The sequence below is a fragment of the Ictidomys tridecemlineatus genome, chromosome 4, assembly GCF_052094955.1.
Source record: "Ictidomys tridecemlineatus isolate mIctTri1 chromosome 4, mIctTri1.hap1, whole genome shotgun sequence".
Lineage (NCBI taxonomy): Eukaryota > Metazoa > Chordata > Mammalia > Rodentia > Sciuridae > Ictidomys > Ictidomys tridecemlineatus.
The window spans coordinates 205,078,700-205,104,233 of NC_135480.1; the positions used below are offsets into that span (position 1 = coordinate 205,078,700).

The 25,534-nt window shown below is 44.9% G+C and overlaps 3 protein-coding genes across 4 annotated transcripts in view; all 3 read left to right on the forward strand.

Annotated features, from left to right (window-relative positions):
* The first annotated feature begins 4,227 nt into the window (after positions 1-4,227).
* Exosc2 (exosome component 2) lies at positions 4,228-15,967 on the forward strand. Its single transcript, XM_005321085.5, has 10 exons — positions 4,228-4,711; positions 5,165-5,498; positions 6,624-6,725; positions 8,457-8,502; positions 8,669-8,758; positions 9,743-9,808; positions 10,550-10,618; positions 12,203-12,379; positions 13,124-13,252; positions 14,051-15,967. The coding sequence occupies exons 2-10, from the start codon at positions 5,377-5,379 to the stop codon at positions 14,129-14,131; spliced, it is 882 nt and encodes a 293-aa protein (XP_005321142.1). The 5' UTR covers positions 4,228-4,711; positions 5,165-5,376; the 3' UTR covers positions 14,132-15,967.
* Positions 15,968-19,136: 3,169 nt separating this feature from the next.
* Positions 19,137-19,459, forward strand: LOC144377390 (uncharacterized). Its single transcript, XM_078048416.1, has one exon. It carries the CDS (start codon positions 19,137-19,139, stop codon positions 19,233-19,235), a length of 99 nt encoding a protein of 32 aa, XP_077904542.1. The 3' UTR covers positions 19,236-19,459.
* Abl1 (ABL proto-oncogene 1, non-receptor tyrosine kinase) overlaps positions 19,251-25,534 on the forward strand; it is a 129,948-nt gene continuing 123,664 nt past the window's right edge. The window contains exon 1 of one of the 2 annotated variants that reach the window (XR_005734165.2): positions 19,251-19,932. Coding sequence is in view for 1 of the 2 variants with exons in the window: in XM_005321086.5 (XP_005321143.2) it covers positions 19,797-19,932 (136 nt within the window). In the remaining variant the exon portion in view is untranslated. The remainder of the gene's footprint in view (positions 19,933-25,534) is intronic. The other variant, XM_005321086.5, reaches the window with a different exon arrangement.

Genomic DNA, 25,534 nt, shown 5'->3' on the forward strand with positions numbered 1-25,534 from the left:
CTCTCCTGTCCAGGACTTCCTGGTCAGTGAGAGTGTGCAGGCTGGATAGTGTGAGTCTGAGTCTGTGCTCCAGCGTGTGCCACCCTTTCAACAGATCGTGTGTTCAAGCTTCTCATGGGCATGCTTCTCTGCTTCCTCGTTCACTTGTGCACTTGCTGAATAGCTGCACACACCTGCAGATGCTTGGGAATTCACACTAGCACATAGAGGCTGTTCCTGTTTGGAAGTTCAGAGGGTATGCCTCAAATCCTCCTAAAGCTTTGGGAGATTAATCTTGCACCGTGGAGGAGGGGCACAGGCAGAGAAGCCTACAGGCAGATAGCATCATGGGTTTGCTCTCTATGCTCAACAGCAGGAGTCACCCTTGATTCCCCTCCTCCCTCCCAAACCTTGCCTCTCCTTTGAAGGATTCCAACGCCTCTGGTGGACCCTACATTACCCTTCTTGCACTTCAGTACCCACCCAGGTCTCCTGTTCCCTAGATCAAATCTTATGTGTCCGGAGTCCCCTTTCCTCCTGGCCCACATGTTGGTCTCCCAGCAAGTAATGCTAGAGTCCTGAAGAAAGGCCTACAGGAGTCAGATGGCAAAGAAGGCAATGGGCCTTTTGAACAAAAATCTAATTTGTTCTTTATAGATAATTTTGTTCCATGAAGTCTCAGCTCTCCTACCACAGGGGTCACGCCCAGGCTCCAGAACCCACCTGGTGTCAATATGCCATAATTGCAGTCCCATGCCTCCGGGATGCTGACTGACCTGCCTGCCCAGAAGAGTACTGCTATGTGTGCCAGGGCTTGCATTTGGGACACAAGAATGAGAGGCTGTGAACTGTGGTCCTGAGGAGCCTTCAAACTGGAAGGAGGGCTGTGCATTCGAGCAGAAGCCTTAAGCCCCTTTCTGGAGTGCAGAACTCTGGCCTCCAGACAAAGGCAGGCAAATCTTTGAAGCAATTTCTGTGTATAGTGGTTTTTTTTTTTTTTTTTTTTTTTTTTTTTTTTTTTTTTTTTTTTAGAGAAAGAGAGAGAGAGAGAATTTTAATATTTATTTTTTTATTTTTTTCGGTGGACACAACATCTTTGTTTGTATGTGGTGCTGAGGATCGAACCCCGGCCGCATGCATGCCAGGCGAGCGCACTACCGCTTGAGCCATATCCCCAGCCCCTGTGCATAGTGTTTAAACACATGTATTGTGTGAATGATCTCCACATACCCATGCACTACCACTGTCCCACTTTTCTCCTGATGCATTTTTATTTAATGTCCATGTGAAATAAAAGAAAATTGAGACATGGAGGGATAAGTCATATGTTCTGGCACTCAGTCACTGAATGGCCAAGCAAGGTTTCACCTCTGGTGTCTAACTCCAGAAGCCATCTGTCCACAACACCTCCTAATCAGTCTGAAGATTCAGTCCAAAGTGCTTTCTGCATATCCCACAAGGACGAAGCGTATAATGTCCTTGTATCCTCCAATTTAGCAAGACTCAGGTATTCATCATGAGTCCTTGTATGTTCCTTAGGGCTTTGTACCTGATCATATTGTCTGTGAATAAATAATCAAGCATGCTTTTGCCTCTTTCCTTCCCATTGGGATGCCTTTTCCCCCCCTTGTGTTATTGCATGGTTTAGGACCTCTAGTGACAGAAGATCCTAAATGGAGGCCAAAGGTGTGGGTTTGAAACTCTGCTCTGCCATTCATTAGCCATGTGACCTTAGGCAAGTCAATTAACATCTGTGTGCCTCACGCTTCTCAGATGGAAAGTGGGATGATGCTTAATTCCTAAGGATATCATGAGGATTAGACAGGATAATGTATATAAATGAATAAAATACATGGCTCTCCACATAGTAAATAATAAATGGGAGCTGTTGTTAATAGAATGCTACCTTTGGTGAGTGACAAGTGTCATAGCAGCTTTTCTGCCCTCCCCCCACTTCCTTTCCTCTCTCTGAATATCTTAACACCCTGACAGCTGGGGTAGCAAATGACCCAGCTCTGTGACCCCACAGTACATAGTGGGTGCCCAGCAAACATCTGTTGAATAAATTTATTCATTCATTCAACAAATATTTATTGAAGGCTGTTTTAAGGGTCCCCAGGATTTGTTTCAATTAATTGTAGACAGGCAGGCATGGTAATGACTGTCATGAAGAAAGAACTTGGTTATAACCCAGATGTCCCTAGAAACAGGAGGCAGAACATGCAGGCCCACATGGAGAAACACTGGGGCTGGTCAGGAAGCAGAGGGAACCAGGGGAGAATGTGGGTGAGAGCCATCTTTGTGCTTTCCATGGGAAGGAATGGGCAAGGCAGGATAAGCAGGCTTAGGATTGGCTAGTTTGGATAATTTCCACAGGCTCTGGGGGCAAAGAGGCTGTCCCTAGCTATCTGTCACCTGGACCTGGGGCAGGGGATAGTGGCCCCAAGTGAGAGAGCCCAATAAAGGAGGTGTTGTGGATGTGGGTTCTGCACTAATGGACTTCACTGGAAACACATGTTCTAGGGTGAGTCTTTACTGTCCCTAGCAATGGGTTAACTCTGGGAGGGGCAATCCTGCAGGGTCAGTAAGGCTCCCAGAAGTTAAAGCATCAGAATATGAAAAACCAAAGGCATGGTTAATATAAGCGTCTACCATAAATCAAGTACAGTTCAGGAGACTGGCCAGCAAACCAAATAGACCAAGCCTGGATATTCATGGGGCTCACCACCTGTGGAGGAATCAGATGAGCAAATAAATAAACAAACATGTTTTCTTAATATATCTTATTTTTCCAACAAATATTTTATGGCTGCTCTCTCTCTGCCTGATGTGATATTTAGGGCTGAACCAAATAGTCTAAGTTCTGGTTTCAGGAATGGTCCCTATTTCTGATGGGAGGAGGGGTTTGGGAGATTGTTATAAACAAAAAGGTAAACCAGAGAACCCCAGTGATGTGAAATACAACAGGGTCAAGAAGGGATTGGAGTGTTTTCCAGATAAGGAAGCTAGGGACTTCTTCTCTGGGGAGGGAATAGTTGAACAAGGTATGAGAGGAGAAGGTATTGACCACACAAAGTCCTGGGAGAAAGAGCCAAAAGCAAACTGATCCTGGGGTGGTGATGAGTGTGTTGTTCAAGGGACCAAGGGGAGGCCCGTGGATCTGGCCGCAGCCCAATGAGTAATGGCAACGGTTCAGGAGGAGAGTGAAGTCAGAGACAGGCAGGGGCCTCAGTGATGAGTTTGGATTTTATTCTTAGTGTAAAGGGAAGTTGCCAGAAGTGTTTTAAGCAGGGAAGTGATTTAATAGTGATCTATTTTTAAAAGCTCCCTCTAGTTGCTATGGTGTGTGTGTGTGTGTGTGTGTGAGTGTGTGTGTGTGTGTTGTGTGTGTGCAATGCAAAGTTAGGGAGGTAAGAGAGGAGGTTGTTAGAGTTGTCCTGGTGAAAGGCAACTTTGATCAGCTTGTGGAGGCACACAGATCTGGGAGGAATTGGTGGACGTTGGACCTTACCTGCCATTGAAATCACACCGAGTGTTGAAACACACACAGACTTCTGAACCCTACCTTTGCAGAGACTCAATACCTGAATCTGGTCTTAGAAATCTGTATGCTTCACTAATCACCCAGGGTGGTCCAGCTGTTTCTGGTGCCCACTCCTCTGCATGGTGAAGCAGGGATGAGTTGTGTGTGTGTGTGGTGGTGGTGGTGGTGGGGAATCCAGTGTCTTGGATTCTAGTCCTAGCTGCAAATTTGTTTTAGGAACTCAGGAGCCCCAAACTATCTTCAAGAATAGCCAGATGTGCCTTCTAGAGGGGTCAACTTGAGGAATAAATAACCCCATGTTTGTAAAGCACTCAGCAAAGGGCCAGCAAGGCACCCAGGACATGTTTGGTAAAGGTGCAGGCTTTGGGGGAACACAGGAGTGGTTGGAACAAGCATCAGGCCACTATGAATTCTAGTCCTTTGGAGGGGGGCTCCATTGCCTCCTGGATAAACAGGTATCCATAATGCCAATCCACAATGCCTATCACAATGCCTCGTGATAGGCTCGGGAATGTGAGTGCTGTGGGAGGGGTGAAGGTTAAATGTCTCCCTCTCTGGGACGATTCCAGGACTACACTCCTCATTCCTTGAATTGCCAGGGCTGTGTTGGTTCAAAGGACACCATCGCCCTCTTATGGCCATAGCCAGACGCAACAGATAGGTGGTTCTTGCACTTTCTTGGCTCTACTGTCTTCTAGGCAGGGAAGGAGATGGTGTGTCTGCCCACTCGGGCACTAGCATTTATGTTGTCTACTGGGGCACTAGCATTTATGTCGTGTACTGCCTGGCAGGGTTGGCTTTCTTCACAAGTGTAGTTGTGAGCCTTGCTTAGGTGAAGGAAATGCTGTCCTTGTGGAGATTTATTGGTCTGATGAATCTTCAGGACATGATGGGCTTGATGCACCTGATTTCCTGACCTCAGCGTGGGAGTGTGTGGCTCATGCAAGCTGTTTGGTTTAATCCTCTTTAGAGTCCCTGGAGAGAAATCTCTCCGATCCCCTGAGGTTGAAGTTCAGTTTTCTGTAAACCTTGCAGGGAAGGGGAAGGCAGAGGATAGTAAGAGGCCAGGAGAAGGGACCAGAGGATCTTTCCTGCTAAATAGGAGCCGCAGATGAAGCCAGGGACATGTGCCCTTCCACGCTGAATCCCGAAGGGTGCTCCGAGCACGGAAAGCGCCCCGATTGCTGTGTGAGTAAATGCAAGCAAGGGTTACCCTCCCTCCCCCCTGCACCTGCCTCGCAGGGTCTGGCCGACCTTCTTACACCACGTTGGAGTAAGCCGGCTCACTCCGGAGAGGTCGTTAGCAAAGGACGGCGCAGTGAGAGGGATCGGAGCGCTGTCGGGGGTGTCGGCCATGGCTGAACACCCACGGGTGGTTGGAATGCGGACAACGGGGCTACTCGGAATGGTTGTGCAATGGGCTTTCGGTTCAGAGGGTGTTTTCGGTAGGTCCCATCTCCCGGTCCTCCAGAGCCCTCTTGTATCAGAATATTGCAACGGAGTTGTCGGAAAACTCAGAAGGCTATTTCTCAATAATCTCTAACCCTGGCAAACAATACATAGGACGATGGATGTGAGACAGCGAGGGTAAAAACTCATACGTCACCCAATCTGAGATTTTTTTTTTTTTTTATTCTACAGGTACTTCCTTGCCATTAGTAAACATGGCAACTCGGCTCCCTGATTCCCTTCAAGTTAACCTAAAGTGGCCAATAGTCAACATGGCCGCCCGAACGTGAATTCCCATTTGCCACAGCCGTGAAGCCCCGCCCCTCTGAGCGTCCAAGGGAATAGCGGAGCGGAGTATTGCGGCTCGCGGCCGAGCTGCGCCTGCGCAAGTCATTGGCGCCAAGATGGCGATGGAAATGAGGCTCCCGGTAGCTCGCAAGCCCCTCAGTGAGACCCTTGGTCGCGATCCTAAGAAACACCTGGTGGTGCCGGGAGACACGATCACCACGGACACGGGCTTCATGCGGTACGTGGGGACTTGGGGGCCCGGGGTGCAGCAGGGCTCTGCACGTGGCCTCCCGTCCCGGCACTTGGAACCCCCTCGCGGTGCCGCTCCGGAGCATCCCAGTCACCTGGTTTCCGAACCTCGTGCTCCTTACACTCCGCATCTTGTGTGTCCCGGCCTGAGTAGCCTCAGCCCCCAGCCCCCCTCCCGAGCTCTGGCGACCATGACTTTGGGATCCTCTGCCTGGAGACCAGATCTTCGAGCCTTCATCAGGAGAGGGGAATGGGGAAGATTCGGAGCAGGGTCCCCTACAGTATCCCCTGTCTGAGGGAACTTTGGGCCCTCCTGGCCTGGACTGCCCCTTCAATGACACCTCGGAGCCGGAGTTTTTGTTTTGGAATCAGTAATTGTTTGGGCTTGGAGCGGACAGATATGCGGTGCTAGCTGTACCCAACTACACCGATTTTACGTGCAAGGGCAGACACAGGTGATAGTTTGGAGGCAGGCTCTTTGAGTCAGCAGCGGGTTCCCGTGGTGTTACCTCTCCAACCTGAGTTTCTGTAAGATATTGATAACAGTAACTATTTAGTAGGGTAGTGAGGATTAAATGAAATAGCAATATAAAAAAGAAGCAAAACCTACCTTTACATTATGAATGTATAAGGAGGGGTACCTCATTTATAGCCTTTAAACTTTTAGTTTTAGAAATTCTTGGGATTCATTTCCTCATATGTTCAACATACATTTATGTTCTTTGTGGTTGGGGTAATAGTGAACAAAGTGGAAAAAGCCACTGTCCTCGTGGAGTCTTATATTCTAACAGAGAGAGACAGATAATAAACAATAAATGCATCAAGTTAGTTATTCAGAATGTTTGCTGATAGATGCAGTGGGTGGGGAAGTGAGTGGAATGAGGCTAGGAATTTGGTGGGATGGTGGCAGTAGGGTAGTATTATTTTAAATGGGGTAGAGAAGGTAAGCCTGCTGGAGAAGGTGACAGCTGAGCACATGTAAGGTGCAGATGTCCAGGTAGCTTTCTGGAGGCTCTGGGCCGGGAGGAGCCTGTTGGACACATTGTTCTTGAGGGGAGAGATCACTTCAGGTGTTAAACTGGTATCCTTTCTTTGTTTCCTGGTCTTGCAACAGGGGCCATGGAACATATATGGGAGAAGAGAAACTCATTGCATCTGTGGCTGGCTCTGTGGAGAGAGTAAACAAGTTGATCTGTGTGAAAGCTCTGAACACCAGGTGAGAACAGAAGGTGTGTATTTGTTGCAGCATCCATACTGTACAACTAGGACTTTTCTGTCACCCCTTATCTTCCAAGCGCCACTCACTTGCCCTATGCTGCTACAGATCTGCAGTTTTCAATGTGACTATAAGAATGGTAGTAGAAATTAATGCAGGCTTCAAAGGTTTCTCTATGTCATCTGACCTCTCCAAGCCTTGCAATGTGAAGACAATAAATAATAGCATGACCTACATTAGGATTTTTCTGAGAATTCAATGAGATGGTACATTTAAAGTATTAGCACAGGGCTGGTCAATGAAGCCTTCCCAAAAGGGAAGCCAGTGGGGTTGGAACCGAATGAACAAGGAGGAAAGCAGGGACTGAGGGGAATGCAAGGTTGACCTGTCTGGCAGTCATTTAATCTTTTAATCTTCCACTCTGGGAAGCCACTGGAAGGGGTGCAGCTGAGGAGAGTTCTGATCTGACCTAGGTTCTTTGAGACAGGGTCTTACTTTGTTACCCAGGCTGGTTTTGAATTTGTGGGCCCATGCAGTTCACCCACCTTACCTCCAGAGTATCTGGAACTATAGGTGTGTACCCAGCTTGACTTAGGTTTTAATCAGATCACTCTGGCTGCTATGGGGACATTGAAGGGGGATAGGAAGGGATTTAGGGAGATGGAGTAGGGGATCAGACTTATCATCTAAAGTGAGGACAACTCGGATTAGGATAGCAAAAAGTGGGGAGTTGTGATTAGATTCTGCATGTATTTGTTTTCTGAGGTTTTGTTTTATCATGAAAGGGTATTGGATCCCAGTTCTTTGGGATTACCTGTTTTTAGGACCAAGTGTCATCTGGGAATAGAGATGGTTTTACATCTTCCTTTTCCATTCAGATGCCTTTTATTTCTTGGATACATTTTAAGGGTAGAGTCAGCAGAATTTGCTGCTGGATTTTTCAGTGTAAGAAACAGAAAAATCAAGGATAACTCTCCAAGGATTTAGGCCTGAGCAACCTGAGGTACAGAACCACTGTTTACTGAGCTGGGAATGACTGGGAGGGGAACAGCTTGCTATGGAAGAGGGGAGTGGACTGCTAGAAAGCATGTTTTAGCCTTGCTATCTTTGAAAATGTCCATGAGGTGTCTAAGTGGTGATGGTGGGTAACTAGCAATTGAATAGAATCTGGGATGCAGGGGTGTGTTATTGTTCTTAGTGGTATTTTAAAGCCATTACATTGGGTGAACTCACCTTGAGTAAATAAGAAGTGATCTAAGGCCTGGGCCTTAGTTTGGAGCACTTCATCTTTACAATCTAGGATGAGGAAATTGCAAAGAGGACTGAGTTGTGCAGGCAGCGGCTGGGGAGATGGAGAGCATGGGGCCCTTCAGGTAGTGACCTATTTTCAAATCTCCTTTCTCCTCCTTTGGCCAGTGCAGAACCCACCTCTGTTCTACAGGAAAATATGCCTTGCTTTCCTCTGCCATGTAACCCAACAAAATAGGGATCTTAGGCAAACAGAACTATTTCCAATGAGTGATTTGTTTAAGGATAGTCAATGGAGATTTATATATGTGGGATATTTGAGGTTATTAATTCCTGAAAATAAGTCCAAATACATAATTTTATGGATTTGCTAAATGTGGCCCGTAATCAAATCTCTCATCCTTGTTTAACCAGAATCTCAAAGGGTGCTTAGTGTTGTGAAAATCTGTTTATTGATGAATGACTTTTTGTTTTATCTTTCAGGTATAATGGTGAAGTAGGAGACATTGTAGTGGGGAGAATCACAGAGGTAAAGTTTATCAGAGTGAAGGCCAGCTGGTGATTTAAGGAGTCGGATAGTGAATGCATTTGGCTGTCGTGTGACCTGTGGCTTGTTAGATTTGGGATTATTGGTCACTTATGAGGCTAGCTCTTGCCCTTGGAGTATGTGTCCAGGTGTGGAACTTTTTTTGTAGGTTCAACAGAAGAGGTGGAAGGTGGAGACCAACTCCAGGCTGGATTCAGTTTTGCTTCTCTCATCCATGAATCTTCCTGGAGGAGAGCTGGTAAGGGCTGCAGCTGGGTCCTGGAGGTGTGCAGTTGGCTAGTGAGAGCTGTGGTGTCTTTTGCCCCACAGGAGAACTTTGCTGAATGCTGAGCTCTGTTGTGAAGTTTGCTGCCTGGACATATGTGTAGGCTGGCCCAGGTCTTACAACACAGGCAACAACTGTTCTGTGGTAGAGTCAGAAACATCCATGGGGTGGGATCCTAAGAGATGGCTGGAGAGAGAGGCTTTTAAATCTTGGTGCTAATAATTTTTCTGGGTGTATTAGCTTTGCAGTGAAGGTATTCCTTGTAAAGTTGTTTTTAGATTAGTTTTCGTGAATCAAAGGGCATTTGGTTAATTTCAGACATCTCAGTCACTAAGCTGCAGCCTTTTGTACAATGCCACAGTCAGTCCAGCGTAGTTTACAGGGAGGCTCACCGCACTGGTCCTGTGGAGGATGCAGGTAAAAGGAGTACAATTGAGTTCCTTAAAGAATGTGGGTGTGAGACGTCTGACCCACATACCTGGCAGGATGTGGTGCAGAGTTATTAATCCAGTGGGAGAAGCTCACAGGAAGGACTAGCCTTACTCCTTGAAGGATGGAGAGAATTTAATGAGCTTAGGGAATCTGAGGTGACAGGAAATGTGTGGGCAGAGTCAGCCAATCAGGAGACATTCAGGCCTTGCTGGAGCTCAGGAGCTATCATGGAGGTTGAGTGGAAGCAGTAGGCTGGGTGAGTTTGGGAGGGTTTCACAGTCAGACAAGAAACTTTAATGTTACTCAGAGGATGGAGAAGAAAGGAGAAGTGGAGCTGGGAATCATGACGTCACTCTTGTTCCCCTCCAGTGGCTTGAGTTACCTCCTCTTACTATGGTTCTTAGAGTTTGAGTCTCATGTTGGCTTCAGTGATCTCAAGAGGAAGTGAAAGAGAAAGAAGCAATGGAGAGAGATCTTTCTCAGGATCTGGCTTAAGTAACCAGGTTGTTTCTTTGTGTATTTCAGAGGAGAAGATCTGCAGAAGATGAGCTTGCAATGAGAGGTTTCTTGCAGGAAGGGGACCTTATCAGTGTATCCTGTACATTGTGTTTCACCCTTCTGGTGCTTTCCACTGAGGCTGGACATGGGACTTGTGTTGCTTTGACAAGAGGAACTTAGAATCCTTGCAGGGGTCTGAGTCCTGGGTCAAGTCTGCTGCTGCGGTGTTTCTCTTTCCCAACTCTTGTTTATACCTGCTGCCAGCTCGTTTCTTTGGGTCTTGTAACTCATGATGCCCATGCTATAAGCTAGACTCAAGTTTTCTTTTTTTTTTTCATTTTTTTTTATTATAGATGAACACAATACATTTACTTATTTATTTTTATGTGGTGCTGAGGATCAAACCCAGGGCCTCACATGAGCTAGAGCACTCTACCATTGAACTACAACCCCAGCCCCTTAAGTTTTCTTAATAGTGTTAATTTTTTTTTTAAAATAACTTTATTTATTTATTTATTTTTATGTGGTGCTGAGGATCGAACCCAGGGCCTTGCACGTGCAAGGCGAGCGCTCTGCCACTGAGCCACAACCCCAGCCCCTAGTGTTAACTTTTATCTTGGGGAATTGAAAAAAATATTGTTCATATTAAGATAACTCTTGTTCTCATCAGCCAAGAGGAAAGTGAGGTCACATTGAAGTCCTCAAGGTTCAACAAGACATCTGAGGTGGACTATTGGCGATAGGAGGGAAAGATTGAGGCATGGGGCCAGGGAGACCAGTGACGTGAAAGTGGGCAGCTGAGGCTTCTGTTTGTTCCTTGATTACCCTGGCCAGGCTGAGGTCCAGGCAGTGTTCTCTGATGGAGCTGTCTCTCTGCATACGAGGAGCCTGAAATATGGAAAGGTAAGTCAGGCTCTTGCCGTTCCTGTTAGCTGACTGAGACTTCAGATCCATTTCCAAATCCTGTAGCTCCCTGACATGCTGACCTAAAGAACGCTGGTGGTGGGGCTGGGGATGTAGCTCAGTGGTAGAGTGCTTTTGTATAGTATAAGTGAGGTCCTGGGTTTGATCTCTAGCACTGCAAAACACAAAACAAATCAACAAACCAATCTAGGTAATTACGCACTAGCCACTAGCATCCCATATTCTGCTGGTGTTTCCAGAGCTCCATGGGAAGAAGATGGTTTTCACTGGTTGGGGACATTGTAAAGGGTGGTGACTTTTATCCTCTTCCACCCAAAGAGCCCTTCTGCCCCTCTGAGGGATGCTGCAACATGGCACTGGGGCCAGGCCAAGAGGCTGTCTGTAGAACAAAGGGAGACTGAGGCCTGCACAACAGGGGCGGTCTCAGCACCTAGTAGTCCAAGCAGTGAAATGGATGTCACTGATAGCAAATAAAGGGATTTTTACTGCTTTTCTTCTATATAGACCTTCTAAATGAAATTTCACTGCTTTAAAGACTCTAAATGAAATTCATGATTTTTCTTACATGTGACTGCATTATTTATTATTTTGCAATAATTTGTGTAGTGGGTGTGGATTGAACCCAGGATGCTCCACCACTGAGTTACAGTCGGAGCCCTTTTATTTTTTATTTTGACACAGGGTCTCACTAAGTTGCTGAGGCTGGCCTCAGACTTGACCCTCCCTCCTAGGGTCACAGGCAGGCATGCACTACTATGCCCAGCATGAGGTTACTTTTTTGAAGCTATTTGTTTATTTTATTTACTTTTTGGGATACTGGGGATTTGACCCAGGGACAGTTTATCCCTGAGCTACATTTCCAGTCCTTTTTATTTTTTGAGAAAGGGTTTTGCTAAGTTGCTAAGGCTGGTTTTGAACTTGCGATCTTTGTGTCTTAGCTTCCCAAACCACTGGGATATAGGTGTCTGCCATTGCACCTGGAGATAGCATATGCATACTTCCTAAAATGCATTATGATTTATTAAGTCTCTTGGCTTTATCTGGGTGAACCTGTTCAGGTTCTGAGTGGAGGAAAAATCTTTCCCTTATGTGTCTGGCCACCCACACTCCTGTACGTGAGGTAGAGATGGACCTTGCACAAGCCTGTGTGCTGCAGAATGTGGATCTGGAGCTGGCCTGCCAGGACCAGGCATGGGTTTGTACCCAGCTCTTCAGTGGTGCACATCTCATGGGCAGGATGGGTGTTTGGAATCAAGCTAGAGCCATGGAACAGGACAGTGTCCTGGGCAAGGGGGACTCCAGTGCATCCCAGTCAGCTCTAGCTTCTTTAACCAGCACACCTGCCCCAAACTAGAATGTGATGACTGCTACAAAAGGAAGTGACAGAGTATCAGTAGTTACCTTCTTTGGAATATATAAATAGCCTCTGTATATACACGTAGAGGACCGCAGTTATTAATGAAGGACGCTGACTGGGATGTAACAGGGATGTATGTTCTGTAATCTGTTTTCAGTCATCTCACTGATGGTCTACAGTGACTACCCTGTGATCTTTTTCTTTAGCTAGGTCAGGGTGTTTTGGTCCAGGTTTCCCCTTCCCTGGTGAAACGGCAGAAGACTCACTTCCATGACTTGCCGTGTGGTGCCTCAGTGATTCTGGGTAACAATGGCTTTATCTGGATCTACCCAACCCCTGAGCACAAGGATGAGGACGCAGGGGGCTTCACTGCAAACCTGGAGGTGAGTGAGTGTATTGCTGCTGTTGGTGGTGAGGACGCTTAGTCTCTGCTGTGTTTTTTGTGGCAGAGTTCGTTGCCTTATTTTTTGGGGTGGTATTGGGTGCTTTCCCACTGAGCTACCTCTCCAGCCTTTTTATTTTTTTTATTTTGAGACATGGTCTTGCTAAATTGTTCAGGCTGGCTTTGAACTTGCAATCCTCCTGCCTCAGCCTCCTGAGTTGCTAAGAATACAGGTGTGTACCACCACGCCTGGCTTTGTTGCTTTTTAAATTACTCTTATGCTGCATAGCTATGGTGTTTTGTTCTGAGAAATGCAGTGTTAGGTGACTGTCATTGTCGGAACATTGTACTGTGTACTTATAAACTAAGATGGCTCCAGCACTACCGGGTGGTTTAATCTGTCATATGCGATCTGTTGATGACTGAAGTGTCACTGTACAGTGCATGACTGCATGAAGACTGAGTTTGAGTTTTCATTTAGGAAATTCAGTTCATAACATTGAATTAACTTCTCTTTTCTGAAGAGATAGATTCAATGACTGGTTTGATCTTTGCTGGGTGATAGGGCAAAGGTGCAGGGTAACAGCTAAAGAATCATTGAAGAAGCCACATTCTTCGTCTTTCTTGGGGGAGTCCCAGAGCAATTCTGAGTCACGCATGATCTCCTTTCTGCTAATTTACTGGGACTTTTCACTGTTTTGGTCCTATTTATATTTCCCTTCACTTCCTCTTTTGCCCCTTGTAGCCTGTCTCCCTTGCTGATCGAGAGGTGATATCACGGCTCCGGAACTGCATTGTCTCCTTGGTAACTCAGAGGATGATGCTGTATGACACCAGTATCCTGTATTGCTATGAAGCATCCCTTTCGCATCAGGTACTCCACCGGAGCTCCCTTTTTCCTCACTCCTCTGAAAGCTGCAACGGTGCTTCCTCAGTGTCCCCAGTGCTTCTACCATGCTCATCAGTAAGGACTGGCCTGGGGGGCAGCCTTACTGAGGCTTAAGGGCAGATCCCTCTTAAAGCCCTAAGCAACTTAGTGAGACTCTGTCTCAAAATAAGAAATTAAAAAAGGGTTGGGAATGTGGCTCAGTGGTTAAGTGCTCCTGGGTTCAATCCCTGGTATGAAAAAAAGACACTGGCAATATCTTCCATGTCTAATGTCTGGCTAAGGGTTTGGAATGGAGGTGCCAGGTGAGGCTCTCTTATGATAGTAAACCTCTATCCTCTTGACTTCATCTTGCCCATCCCAAATCTTAACCTTTTTTTGGCGGGGGGCGGGGGGCGTACTGGAAATTGAACCCAGGGACGCTTTACCACTGAGCTACATCCCCAGCCCTTTTTAATTTTGAAATAGTGCCATGTTCAGTTGCTCAGGACCTCAGCCTCCTGAGTTGCTGGGATTATAGGCCTGTGCTTCCGCACTCACTTGGCCATCTTTTAAGTGAATGTCAGAATATTTTTGTCGTTGTCACTCATGTCCCAGGGAATCTTGATTTCTTAAGCTGCTTCTGGCAGATCACATTCCATAGCACCAAGTGAGTTTCTGGTAAATGAACAGAGTGCAGAAGTTTTATGTTAACCATGCTTAGTTCCCGTGTTTTGGATGGCTTGATGGTCTCCTTAATGGTTGGTTTCTTTTTAGAACACATACCTTTTTTTCTGTCTTTCTCAGATCAAAGACATCTTAAAGCCAGAAGTCATGGAGGAGATTGTGCTGGAAACACGCCAGAGGCTTTTAGAACAGGAAGGATGAGGAGAGGCTCTTGAAGATGGGCCAAGTCACTGTGAGGTCCCCACATGTGCCCAGGGAGGATCCACAGACTCATTACTCATCTGCATTGCAGTTGAGGGGCTGGAGAGCTCCTGAGCCTGCTCTCTCTTGTTATGAGACAGCCTGGCGGGAACTAAACATTGCCAGACAGGCCAGTTCCCAGTGCAAAGAGGTAGTTTCAGGTCTTTTATCCTGTTGAGACGAATGGCTCCTGGAATAATCGGGTGAATCCTTTGTCTTCCACTCACCATCATTCACAAGGCACAAAGCCCCCTGAAATTACCCCATTAGAAAACAGCTTCTTGGGGCTGGGGATGTGGCTCAAGCAGTAGCGCGCTCGCCTGGCATGCGTGTGGCCCGGGTTCAATCCTCAGCACCACATACCAACAAAAGATGTTGTATCTGCCGAAAACTGAAAAATAAATTTAAAAAAACAAAACAAAACAAAAAAAACCCACAGCATCCCTGACCCCTAAATAGTGTGTTCTGGTCTCCACTCCACCTTTGAAGTTCAAGTGTTTGGTGAAGAATACAGTGGTGAAGTGAGGCCCACGGTCAGGGAGAATAAAGTTCACCCAGCCACCTTTTGCTTACCCAGAATCTCATTTCCCACTGTATGTTCCTTCCACTGAGATGTGAGGAGTTGACACCAGGTCCCTTACTTAACCTGTCCTGCCTTTGAGGGGGGTTTATAACAAGTTATTACCAATAATAGAATGAATGGAATGAATGTTCTGGGCCCATCATACTTTTGGGTGCCTGATAAACATGAAAAGTAACTGAGGAAAATGGAGATTGGAAAAGCAAAGCTGTTTTCCTCCTATAATTGAAGTAGTGACACATTCATTTTTGAATAATTTACAGTTAAAAAATAAAAACCAGATACTGAAGTTCTCACTGAGGAATGTTAGAATTCCTATCCATTGTTTTTCTGATAACTATTTAAAAATGGTGCTCTGATTTAGGTTTTCAGAAACATTTTTTAAGGCATTATATATGGAAGTACTATTTTATTCCACATGTGCGGTGAACTACTTTTTGATGGCTGTAAGTGTGCTCATGTTGGTTTCTGGGTAACAGCTAAATGCAGCTAGCTGAAGGAGGGCTCAGCAGACATAACTTCCATCTGAGGCCTTTCTACCCTACTTCTATTAAAACAAACCTAGGCTGTTTCAGTGGTAGTAACCAACCAACCACTGCCTTGGACAGCTCTGAAATACAGTTGGCTCTTTTTCATTACATGGTTCTTTATAACTCAGTTGACAACTTTTTAAAATCATTATCCCATGTGTCCCCTGTTTTGAGGAAAGTGAAGACAAATGAATAAGCTTTAGGCAGCATTGCATCGTTAGGTTGGCTCACCTGTCATGTTTTTAAGATTTTCCATTTGAGAGACAGAAATGATAAAGAGCAGAGCCTGTGTCCAGCAAGCTCGTTCACCCACGCTGGTTCTTCATTCAGTTCCTGCTGAGGGGTAATACCAAGGTCTGAAAGCACCTTCTGGTGATTACCTGCTTTCCATGGCCCACTAGAGGGCGCCCTGGTTAAGTGTATTTCCAGTAGGTGTAAGAAATGGAATAAGCCGAAAATTTTAAGCTTAATGAGTTTTGCTTTACAAGAGTGAAGACAAAATTAGACGCAACTGAATCACTTTTAATGGAAACATGAGCTTAGAGAAATTTATTCAAGGGCTGGGGATGTGGCTGAAGCGGTAGCGCGCTCGCCTGGCATGCATGCAGCCCGGGTTCGATCCTTAGCACCACATACCAACAAAGATGTTGTGTCCGCCAAAAACTAAAAAATAAATATTAAAAGTTCTCTCTCTCTCTCTCCTCTCACTCTCTCTTTAAAAAAAAAGAGATTTATTCAACATTGGTCATTTGCTGGGCTCTGGATTCTAGTTTTAAGGCCTTAAAAGTATCATTCTATAGGGATTGAAAGAGTACAGTGCATCTTTAGGAAAAAAAAATAGGCTTGGGGCTCTCCTGAAACCCCCAAAACAGTGGAAGTGAAGAATGGAGATTAGGGATAATACTTTAGATGAAGGGTAGTGATCTCTCCTGTGACCATGAAGCATGTTTCCAGCTTTGTGGAAAATCAAAGTCTGGTCTGATTGGCATGATAACTTTATGAAGTAAGCAGCTAGGAATCCCGCTTATAGGCAAAGAAATCTGAGAAGTAAGGTGACTTGAGTAAGTTCATGAGTGACTGAATCAAGCACATTTAAGCCCTAGAGGTATCAGAAAGCTGGCCTTCAGAGGACAAGTAGGACTGACTGAAAGGTCATGAATCCAGAAGTCTAACTTCCAGCATTGAGGTTATCTTTTATTTGAATTGTTACCTATTTGCATATTGCCTGTCCCATGTATGCTCCTCAAGAATAAGGAGGTGTTTTTCTCCCCTTTGCTGTATTCTAGTACTTAGAATAGTTACTCAGTAAATACTTGTTAAATGAATTGTTAAGTGTAAGCTATGTATATTATAGAGTTCTGATTTGATTTCCCAATTTTAACCTAGACCAGAGAGTGAAGAATGCAGATGTGGAGGAAGTGATTAAAACATGAATAGGTTAGAAAAGTAAAAAATGTCACAAAGAAAAATTGGAAGTAGCAATCAGTATAAGATAAATCAAGAGGAACAAAGGCATTGAAGTTTGAAGAAAAATACTATAGATGAGAACTAAGGTTTTTATTTATTTTATTTTTTATTTTTTTTAATGTGATGCTGAGGATCAAATCCAGTACCTCATATTTGCGAGGCAAGTGCTCTACCACTGAGCCACAAAGCTATATCAACATGGATTTATGAGTTCCAGTTCTAAATCTTTTGCACAAAATTTTCATGTTTCCTATTGAATCTCCAAGTGGATATTTTCCTCTTCAGTAATCAAAGTGCCATTATCAAGAGTAAGTGCTATGGGGGGCTGGGGTGGTGGCTCAATGGTAGAGCACTTACCTAGCATGTGTGAGGCACTGGGTTCGATTCTCAGCATTACATATACAATAAAATCATGGTCCATTGACAACTAAAAAATAAATATGTATATGGTAAGTGCCATGTCTCAATATGGCAGAAATATTTCTAAAACGCATAGCTGAATGTACTGGCACTCAATGCAGCTGTGGTGCCTGTGGTATCAGTAGAAACTTCTGAAAAGTAATTTGGTAGCTGATGGTATAGTAGGAATACATGTGTTTTGGAGCAAGGCCAATCTGGGCTGAAGTAATGCCTGTCACATTAGCCAAGTGCCTTGGGTAAGTCACCTTTCTGAATCTGTTTCCCCATCTGCATAATGGGGATAATATTACATGATAACCCTCACAGGGCTTTCATGAGTACTAAATGAGAATGCAGTCAATGAAAAGTGCCAACATTGCAGGGCGTAGAGAGGCACTGTGATGAGTGGGTCCCCTCAGAAATGGGTATATCCCAGTTAGGTGCTGCTCTATGGAGAGTGAAGAATGGGAACTTTTTAGTCGAAGAAGATGGGTTATGACAGGTGCTAGTTTGGTGTGTTTAGGTTGTTAGCTAGCTTGTAGGCCTGCAAAGCCTAATATGGGCATTTTGTTGTCTAACAAGCAAGAATGTCATGCAAATGCGTGTTCACCTGCGAAATGTTACCTTGGAGTTTCTTTCTGGCAAACGTCCATTTGCACCTGACACGCCCTCAGAACAAATGCTGTTGCTATAGTAAGCCAGCCTCCTGATCCCTCAAGAAACCATTAAATTCGCTAGCAGCATGTCGGATTTCTTCTCTAGTTCCATCATTGGTGCTTTTTAGGGAGTGAATGGGATGAAAGGGACCAAATAGCTTGGATTTCAAGGATCAAGCCAAATTTTCTCCCCTAAAAGAGGCTCAAGGAAGTAATCCAATTCCGGTTTTGGGAAAATCCAATCCGCAGTTTCCCCTTCGCTCTGGCTCTTCGGCCGAGCTTCGGGCGCCCGGAGAGCTGGCCAGCCAGGGGAGAGGCCATCGAGTCCACGGGCTCCCAGGCGGGAGGGGCAGGAGCGCTGGAGCGGAGAGCCGAGGGCCGGCCGTGTCCGTGCGGGGGCCGGGCGCCCCGCGGAACCACAGCTCCCGGCACGCCCCGCGGCCGCGCCGAAGGCGGTTGGCTATCAGGGCCGGTCCAGCTGCTCTCACTGGCCAATGGGATGGAAGAGAGGGGCCCGGATTCCCAAGGACCAATGGCAGTGCGGAGGAGGCGGGCGCTTCCTTACGCTCACCTTGCGCCCAGGAGAACCAAATTAAAAGGTCGTGCGAGGCTGGACTCTCACCTGCACCAAGACTACGGCAGAAGGTGCAGCGGCGTCCGCAGAAGGCGGCACCAGGGTCGCCCGGGCCTCGCGTGGAGGGCTTCGCACGTCGTCGGGGGCGGGGCTGGGGGCGGGGCCTGGCCTCGTTGTGGAGCGGCTCGTAATCCATCATGGCGGCCGCGGGGGTCGGTGTCTGTCTCTGAGCGGCGCCGGAGCCGGAGCCGGTTCCCGGTCCTGTGGCTGAGGAGCCCCTCCCTTGCCCGCGACCCCCACCGGCGGGGGGAGGCTGTGCCTCGGCGGAGCTCGGGGGATGTGACTGCGCGGCGGAGGCGGCGGCGACGTCCGGGGCCGGGGGAGGGGGTGTCTCGGGCAGAGACCCCGGGATCGGGGAGCCGCGGCGGCCGGGCCTCCTCCCCCCGTGGCTGCCCCCGGCTTGGAGCCGCGCGCGTCCTCCGGCCCGTGCTGCCCGCTCCCGCGCCGGGACGCCGGGGTGGTCTCACTTGCCCCCGACCGGGGACACCCGGCTTCTAGCTTGATGCGTGGAGGAGCGACGTCCCCGAGTAAGCCGCCCGTGCCCCGCCCCAGCAGCCGGTGCTCGCCCCCGCCGCCCCGGCCCCGGCCCACGCCTGGCCGCTGAGCCCCCCGCCCGCCGGAGGAGAGCCCCTGCCCACTGTCAGGCGTTCTCCTGTCCTCGAGGTTGCTCCCGCGAGCCTTGATGCCCTGACTTCTTCCAATGTCACCTTCCGCTCCCTCGGTCCCAGTGCAGCCAAAAACTTCAATGCAAAGGAAAAGCCTGGATTGGTTTCACAGGCCTTTTAAAAAGCGGACTTAAAAGTTGCTGGCGATGCATTGCTTCTTGTCAGAGTGGAGGGCAAGCTCGCTGAAATCTGGGTGACCCGTGCCCTTTCCCGGAGAGCAGGGTAGGGAAGGAAGAGGGGCAGGAAATTTGTCGGAAGATGGAGAAACCAAGATAGGGGGTTGGTGACTTCCACAGGAAAAGTTCGGAAGTAGCATCCAAGGACGATCGACGTTTCCTTTTTACTTGTGAATGGAAAAGACTGTAGGACTGTTGACCTAGCGTCGCCTGTGAATATTTGTGTTTAAATTTTTCTTCTTGGGGAGGAAAAAAAAAACTGTTATTCAGCCTGTGAAACATACTTAAAATCAAGTTAAACTGCGAAAATAATTGGAACTCCTGTTTACATCTGTCAACCTAAAGGTCCGCTCCCCTTTGTCACAAAAGGTGTCTTTCTGTGATTGACCTCAGTTACTACTTGGGGAGATGCAATAAATGTGAAATCCCACGCATATATCCTTTTCCTTCTAAGTCCACTCACCGTTCTGGAAGATCTTGAACCCTCTTCTGGAAAGGGGTGCTTATCATCATTGCTTTATGGGGCAGCAGCCTGGAAAAGTTCTTGGGGACCAAAGAAGGCCAAGTTTGCCTGCCCTGCACTTTATCAAAGGAGCAGGGAAGAAGGACTCATCGAGGCATGGGGGTCCACACTGCAATGTTTTTATGGAACATGGTGAGTTTTTTTTTCAAGATTTCTGGTCATATTTTTCCTTATACTTTCAGCTTAGGCTGTCAAGGAGGTTTTTGAAACAGCAGTACTTGTGTCAGTTCCTTCCAGTTCTACTTAACATTTTTTGTTACTGTAGTTATCTCTCAGTTGCCGACAGAAACTTTCTTTGTATAAGAAAATTAGGGCTTTATTCAAAATCTGTTTGAGTTGCTTACTTCTTGCCTGATTGATTGAACTTTTTGTTCACTGTTGACCTTGGACAAGCCGTTTTACTGTTCCAGGGCCTCAGTTTTCATGATAGGGTTGGTCTTAAGTGGCTTCTTGGGATTCCTAGATATATCATTTGCTTTAACTGAAGGCACAGACTTCCTCTAACTGCATGAATCCTCTACTATTTTTTCTGTAGAAAGCATTTATCCTATTCCTAAAGTGCTTTGTGTTCTAAAAAGTTAAGAACCACATCCAAGTTGACACTAGTATCCTTAGTTTTTTTCAATCAAAAGTAGGATTTGAAAATACTCACTTTTGTGCTCTGTGGAAAAGATTGAACTGGAAAGCAGCATTTCTCATGAATTGAGGACACACCTTCTAATTATTTTACCTTCCATAAGGAGTAACCCTTTCCCTACTGATGATATGTTGCATCTTCCTCTCTCCCTGTTTAGAATGACATTTGGGCAATAAAGATTGTCTTTGACACTTTTGTGAACATAGTTGGCATTTGAGTGCTGACAGTACATGTTACATTGTTCACTTCCAAGAATCCTGTGTGAAGTTAAAGCTGAGGGTCAGCTTAACTGATATGTGTAAAGAGGCCAGCCAGGATCCGTTAATTAAGGTCGTGTTTGTGCTGCTGCAGCCTGATATTTTTCAGGCTGTGCTTAGTATTAAGGTATGAATTGAGCCCACCCATCCCACGAGTGGATGTGCAGTGTGTGCAGATGGCGTGCACTTTGAAATTCAAAAATATTCACTTCATCTAAGTTAATCTGGATTTTACTTCACCTTGAAACATCGGATTTACTTGAGTATTATTTTAGGCAGTCAAATGTGGTAATATATGATCTTCCCAAATTCAGGATTTAAAAAGGAAATATTTACATTTTAACTAGTGGTGATCATTCATGCAGCATTAGATAGTGAAAATTGCCACAGACTTTTTGGAGAGTTTTAGATGAATTTGTATGCCAGTGACCCAGTAATCTCACTGGAAAGCCAACATTTTATCATTGGCAAAAACAAACCAAAACAAAAAAAATACTCCCGGTTGTGTTTCTTGAAAGAAAAGATATTTCTTTTCAAGGAAAACAACCGGGAAAATATATATATATATATATATATATATATATATATATATATTTTTTTTTTTTTTTTCTTGTTGTTGTTTTTTGTTTTTTGGTTTTTTGCCAATTATAAAAATGTTAGTTTTCTAGTGAAATAGGATTTTGGATAACTTTTGTATGTCACTGTGATGTAGAGCTTGGTGGTAATATTTGTGGCTGTGATATTTTGATACTTTATAATGAAAGCTAAGATCTACGTAAATAAGTGAACCAGTGTTTTCTAAATGATCAACATGTGATAAAGAAGCATGCACAGGTGGAACCTCCATTCAAAGTACAAGGTGAACCAGGAGATTCTAATGTCATAGAATACAAAAGTTTATCGATATGGTTTCAGATTCTACCTGGCCTCCAGCCTTTAAGAAACCACCATGTACAGAGGTTTTCAGTGTAGCAGAAAAGAATATCTGTTATTACCCATGAAGTTTGCCTTTCTGGGAGAACACATAATAAAAATATTTGTTTTTAAATCAATAAGTATATTTTTAAGTTTTAGTTTTAATTTCTAAGATGGTAAGTATTGATGAGATAATCCATATAAATTAAAGTTCTTTGGGGTCATCAGTAATTTTCAAAAGTGGAACAAGAGCAGAGATTAAAAAGTTTGGGGGCTGGGGTTGTAGCCCCAGTGATAGAGTGCTCTCCTAGCATGTGGAAAGCACTGGGTTCGATCTTCAGCACCACATAAAAATAAAATAAAGATAAGGTGTCCATCTACAACTAAAAAAAATATAAAAATATTTTTAAAAGTTTGGGAACCATTACCACAGGAAGTCTATTCAGAGGGTACACAAGCAGACTTTGAAGGACTAACAGTGAATTGATGTCTGTGCTATGGTAAGTAGAAAGAAAGCATTTGGAGATCTATCCATATAGTATGACCTTTTTTTTTTTTTTTTTTCCTGGAGGGAGTACCAGGTATTGAACTCAGGGGCACTTGACTGCTGAGCCACATCCCAGATCTGTTTTGTATTTTATTTAGAGACAGGGTCTCATTGAGTTGCTTAGCACCTCACTGTTGCTGAGACTGGCTTTGAACTCAAGATCCTCCTACCTCAGCCTCCTGAGCTATTGGGATTACAGGTGTGCGCCAGTGCACTGGGCTAGTATGACCCAGATGGAGAAAATTTTGAAGTTTTTACGTTTGTGATATTCCAAATGTGTTTTTACAACAAATTTGTGTTATTTTGTAATAAAATTTAAAGAAAAACAATTGTTGACAGCTGGATCAATAATCACTTCTTTGTTGTACCTATTGATGAAAGATTGTCATGATTGAAGACAAGTCAGTTTCTTTGGACCTTGAGGATTCTTTTTCTGGAAAAATACACTGTTATTTTTGTGTTACAAATTGTTCTTGCTCTTTCACAGGCTGATCTTTCTAGAGTTTGTTGATGTTCCTGTAAATTGGATTGAAAAACTTGGAAGTAAGAAACACAGTGTTAGACCAGACATGAATCTGGAAGCCTAGAATGATGTTGATGGTGGTTGGTGGTTCGTGGTATGGTGGTGAATTTGAAAGGAGTGGGCAGATGGCAGCTTTTGCCAGGATCATTCAGAGTCAGAAGGGCCTGGTCATATGGACAGTGTATGTGTGTGTTGGGGGGCTGTGGTGTTATTTTACACCACATGCTCTTTTCACATTTTAGTGGTTTAACTAAGAAAATTCTCTTAGGAAAATTGAAAGAATTCACTGGTAAAACTTTTTCTAGTGTATCTTTTTTCTTCAACAAATATTTATCGTGCCTATACTATGTGCTAGGTAGTGTTTTGGTGAAGGGTGATACATATGAGAAGAAAAAAATATTCTTGTCCTCTTAGGACTTGCATTCTAGTGGGAGTAGACAAACCATCAATATACTAAATAAATAACTGTAATTTGCCATGTAATTATTGCAGATTGTTTTTGTTCTTTTTAGTTATACATGACAGTAGGGTATATTTTGACATACCTACATGGACAGATCCTATTCTTGTGGGTTGTACATGGTGTGGAGTTAGACTGGTCCTGTATCATTGAAGATTTTCTGCTAGTTTTTTTTTTTTTTAAGTGAGATGTGTCTGTTATGTGAATTTCTATAAAACTGTTCAAGTATTACTTAAAAATATTGTACTATTAAACTGTCTTTGGTGCAAGATTAGGATGCATGGAATACTCTTGAAGAGAGTTTTGAGTAACCTATATTCAGGAGTATTGAAGAGTCCAAATTGACATATATCATAGCTTTGTGACAGTTTAGTGAACATTTTTCTGGTTTGGAAAAAGGGTAACAGGTTAATTGTTATCATTTTGTGTGATATAGTTAATATTACAGTTGAGAAAATTTGCAGCAGTATTGCAAAAGATGTCATCCTCCCTGTGTGGAGATTTTGCACCACTGTCCTCAGTTTCCCCCTTGAAGGCGCAGTCCTATGGCCACTGGTGTAGAAGCAGCACTCTGAGGGACTACAGAGATGACAGGCAGTAACCCCGGGGAATTCTAGGTGCAGGAAGACTGAAGCATGGTCATATGCCACTGGGGAGTATAGTGTGGCTCTAATTACTTCTTTTTCTTTCTTTTTTTTTAGTTATAGATGGACACAGCACCCACCTTCCTCCCTCCCTCCCTCCCTCCCTCCCTCCCTTCCTTCCTTCCTTCCTTCCTTCCTTCCTTCCTTCCTTCCTTCCTTCCTTTTTGTGGTGCTGAGGATCGAACCCAGGGCCTCACACATGCTAGGCAAGCCTTCTACCACTGAGCCACACCCCAGCTCTTCTTCTTCTTCTTCTTCTTTTTTTTAATATTTATTTTTTAGTTATTGGCAGACACAACATATTTGTTTGTATGTGGTGCTGAGGATCGAACCCGGGCCGCCCGCATGCCAGGCGAGCGCGCTACCGCTTGAGCCACATCCCCAGCCCCTTCTTCTTCTTTTTTTAAATCTCTTTTTAGTTGTAGGTGGACACGATACCTTTATTTGTTTATTTTTATGTGGTTCTAAAGATCGGACCCAGTGCCTCACGCGTGCTAGGCAAGTCTACCACTGAGCCACAACTCTAGCCTTCTAGTTGCTTCTTACGTCACGTGAGGTACAGAATCATCCATGAGACAGTTTTGCAAGGAAAGGTTATAAACCAATTTTCAGAGTGAAAAAGTAGGGTGTAATGATTCTGCAGTGAAATACTGTACAGATGTGTTGGTGGTGGAAGGTGCTGAGGACAAAATATAACCCAGAATGTGAATATGTGGGGGTATAATTTTAGTAATGGTAGCTAGAGAAGCCCACCTGAAAAGGTGGCATTTTGAATAAAGAACTGAAGGAGGAAGGTGAGGAGCAAGCTGCAATAGAAGTAGAGGGTACAGTGTTTCAGGCAGGGGAGGCAGGTGCAAAGGCCCTGAGGCAGAGCTTGCTTAGCATATTCAAGGACCAGCCCAGAGGCCAGTGAAGCTGGAGCAGAGAAGGCAGAAAGAGGATTGTAGGAGGTAAAATGGGGGTAAAGGGAGGATAGAAGAGTGGAGTCCTGTTGGTCATTTCAAGGATGTTGACTTTTATACCTGTGGTTAGTGAAGCCCTTGGGACCTTGGAGATTCAGGTCCTGATATGTTTTTTGTTGTGATACTGGGGATTGAACCCAGGAGGCGTTTTACTGCTGAGCTACATTCTCAGTGCTTTATGTTTTTGATTTTGAGGCAGGGTCTCACTACGTTGCTGAGGCTGGCTTCAAACTTCTAACCCTCCATGCCTCCCAAGTTGCTGGGATTATAAGTATGGACTACTGTGTCCAGCTGAAGCTTCTTAAAAATTTTATTTGGGACTGGGATTGTGGCTCAGAGGTAGAGTGCTTGCCTGGCATGCGTGAGGCACTGGGTTTGATTCTCAGCACCATATAAAAATGAAATAAAGACATTGTGTCCACCTATAACTAAAAACATTTTAAAAATTTATTTAACAACTTATTTTTATATTTTCTAATTTTGAGTTAGTATATCTGTCCTTCAAAGTTATTTAACTAACTTGTACTCAATATTTTATTTTAAGCTTAACTGAAAATGATAAGACATTGTTTACTATCAGTTCAAAGCTACTTTAAGGTTCTCAAATGAAACTTTAGGTCATAGTTGTAGGTACATGATACATTAACACTGTGATTCCTTCACTGTCAAATTATATTAAATATCTATACACGTTAGGAGGTGGGGTAATGATCTGTTGAGTCCTACAGGCATTAATGTTAAACCAATCAAAAAAATTTTTTTCCTTATCTGAGCAGGAGACAGTGTCTG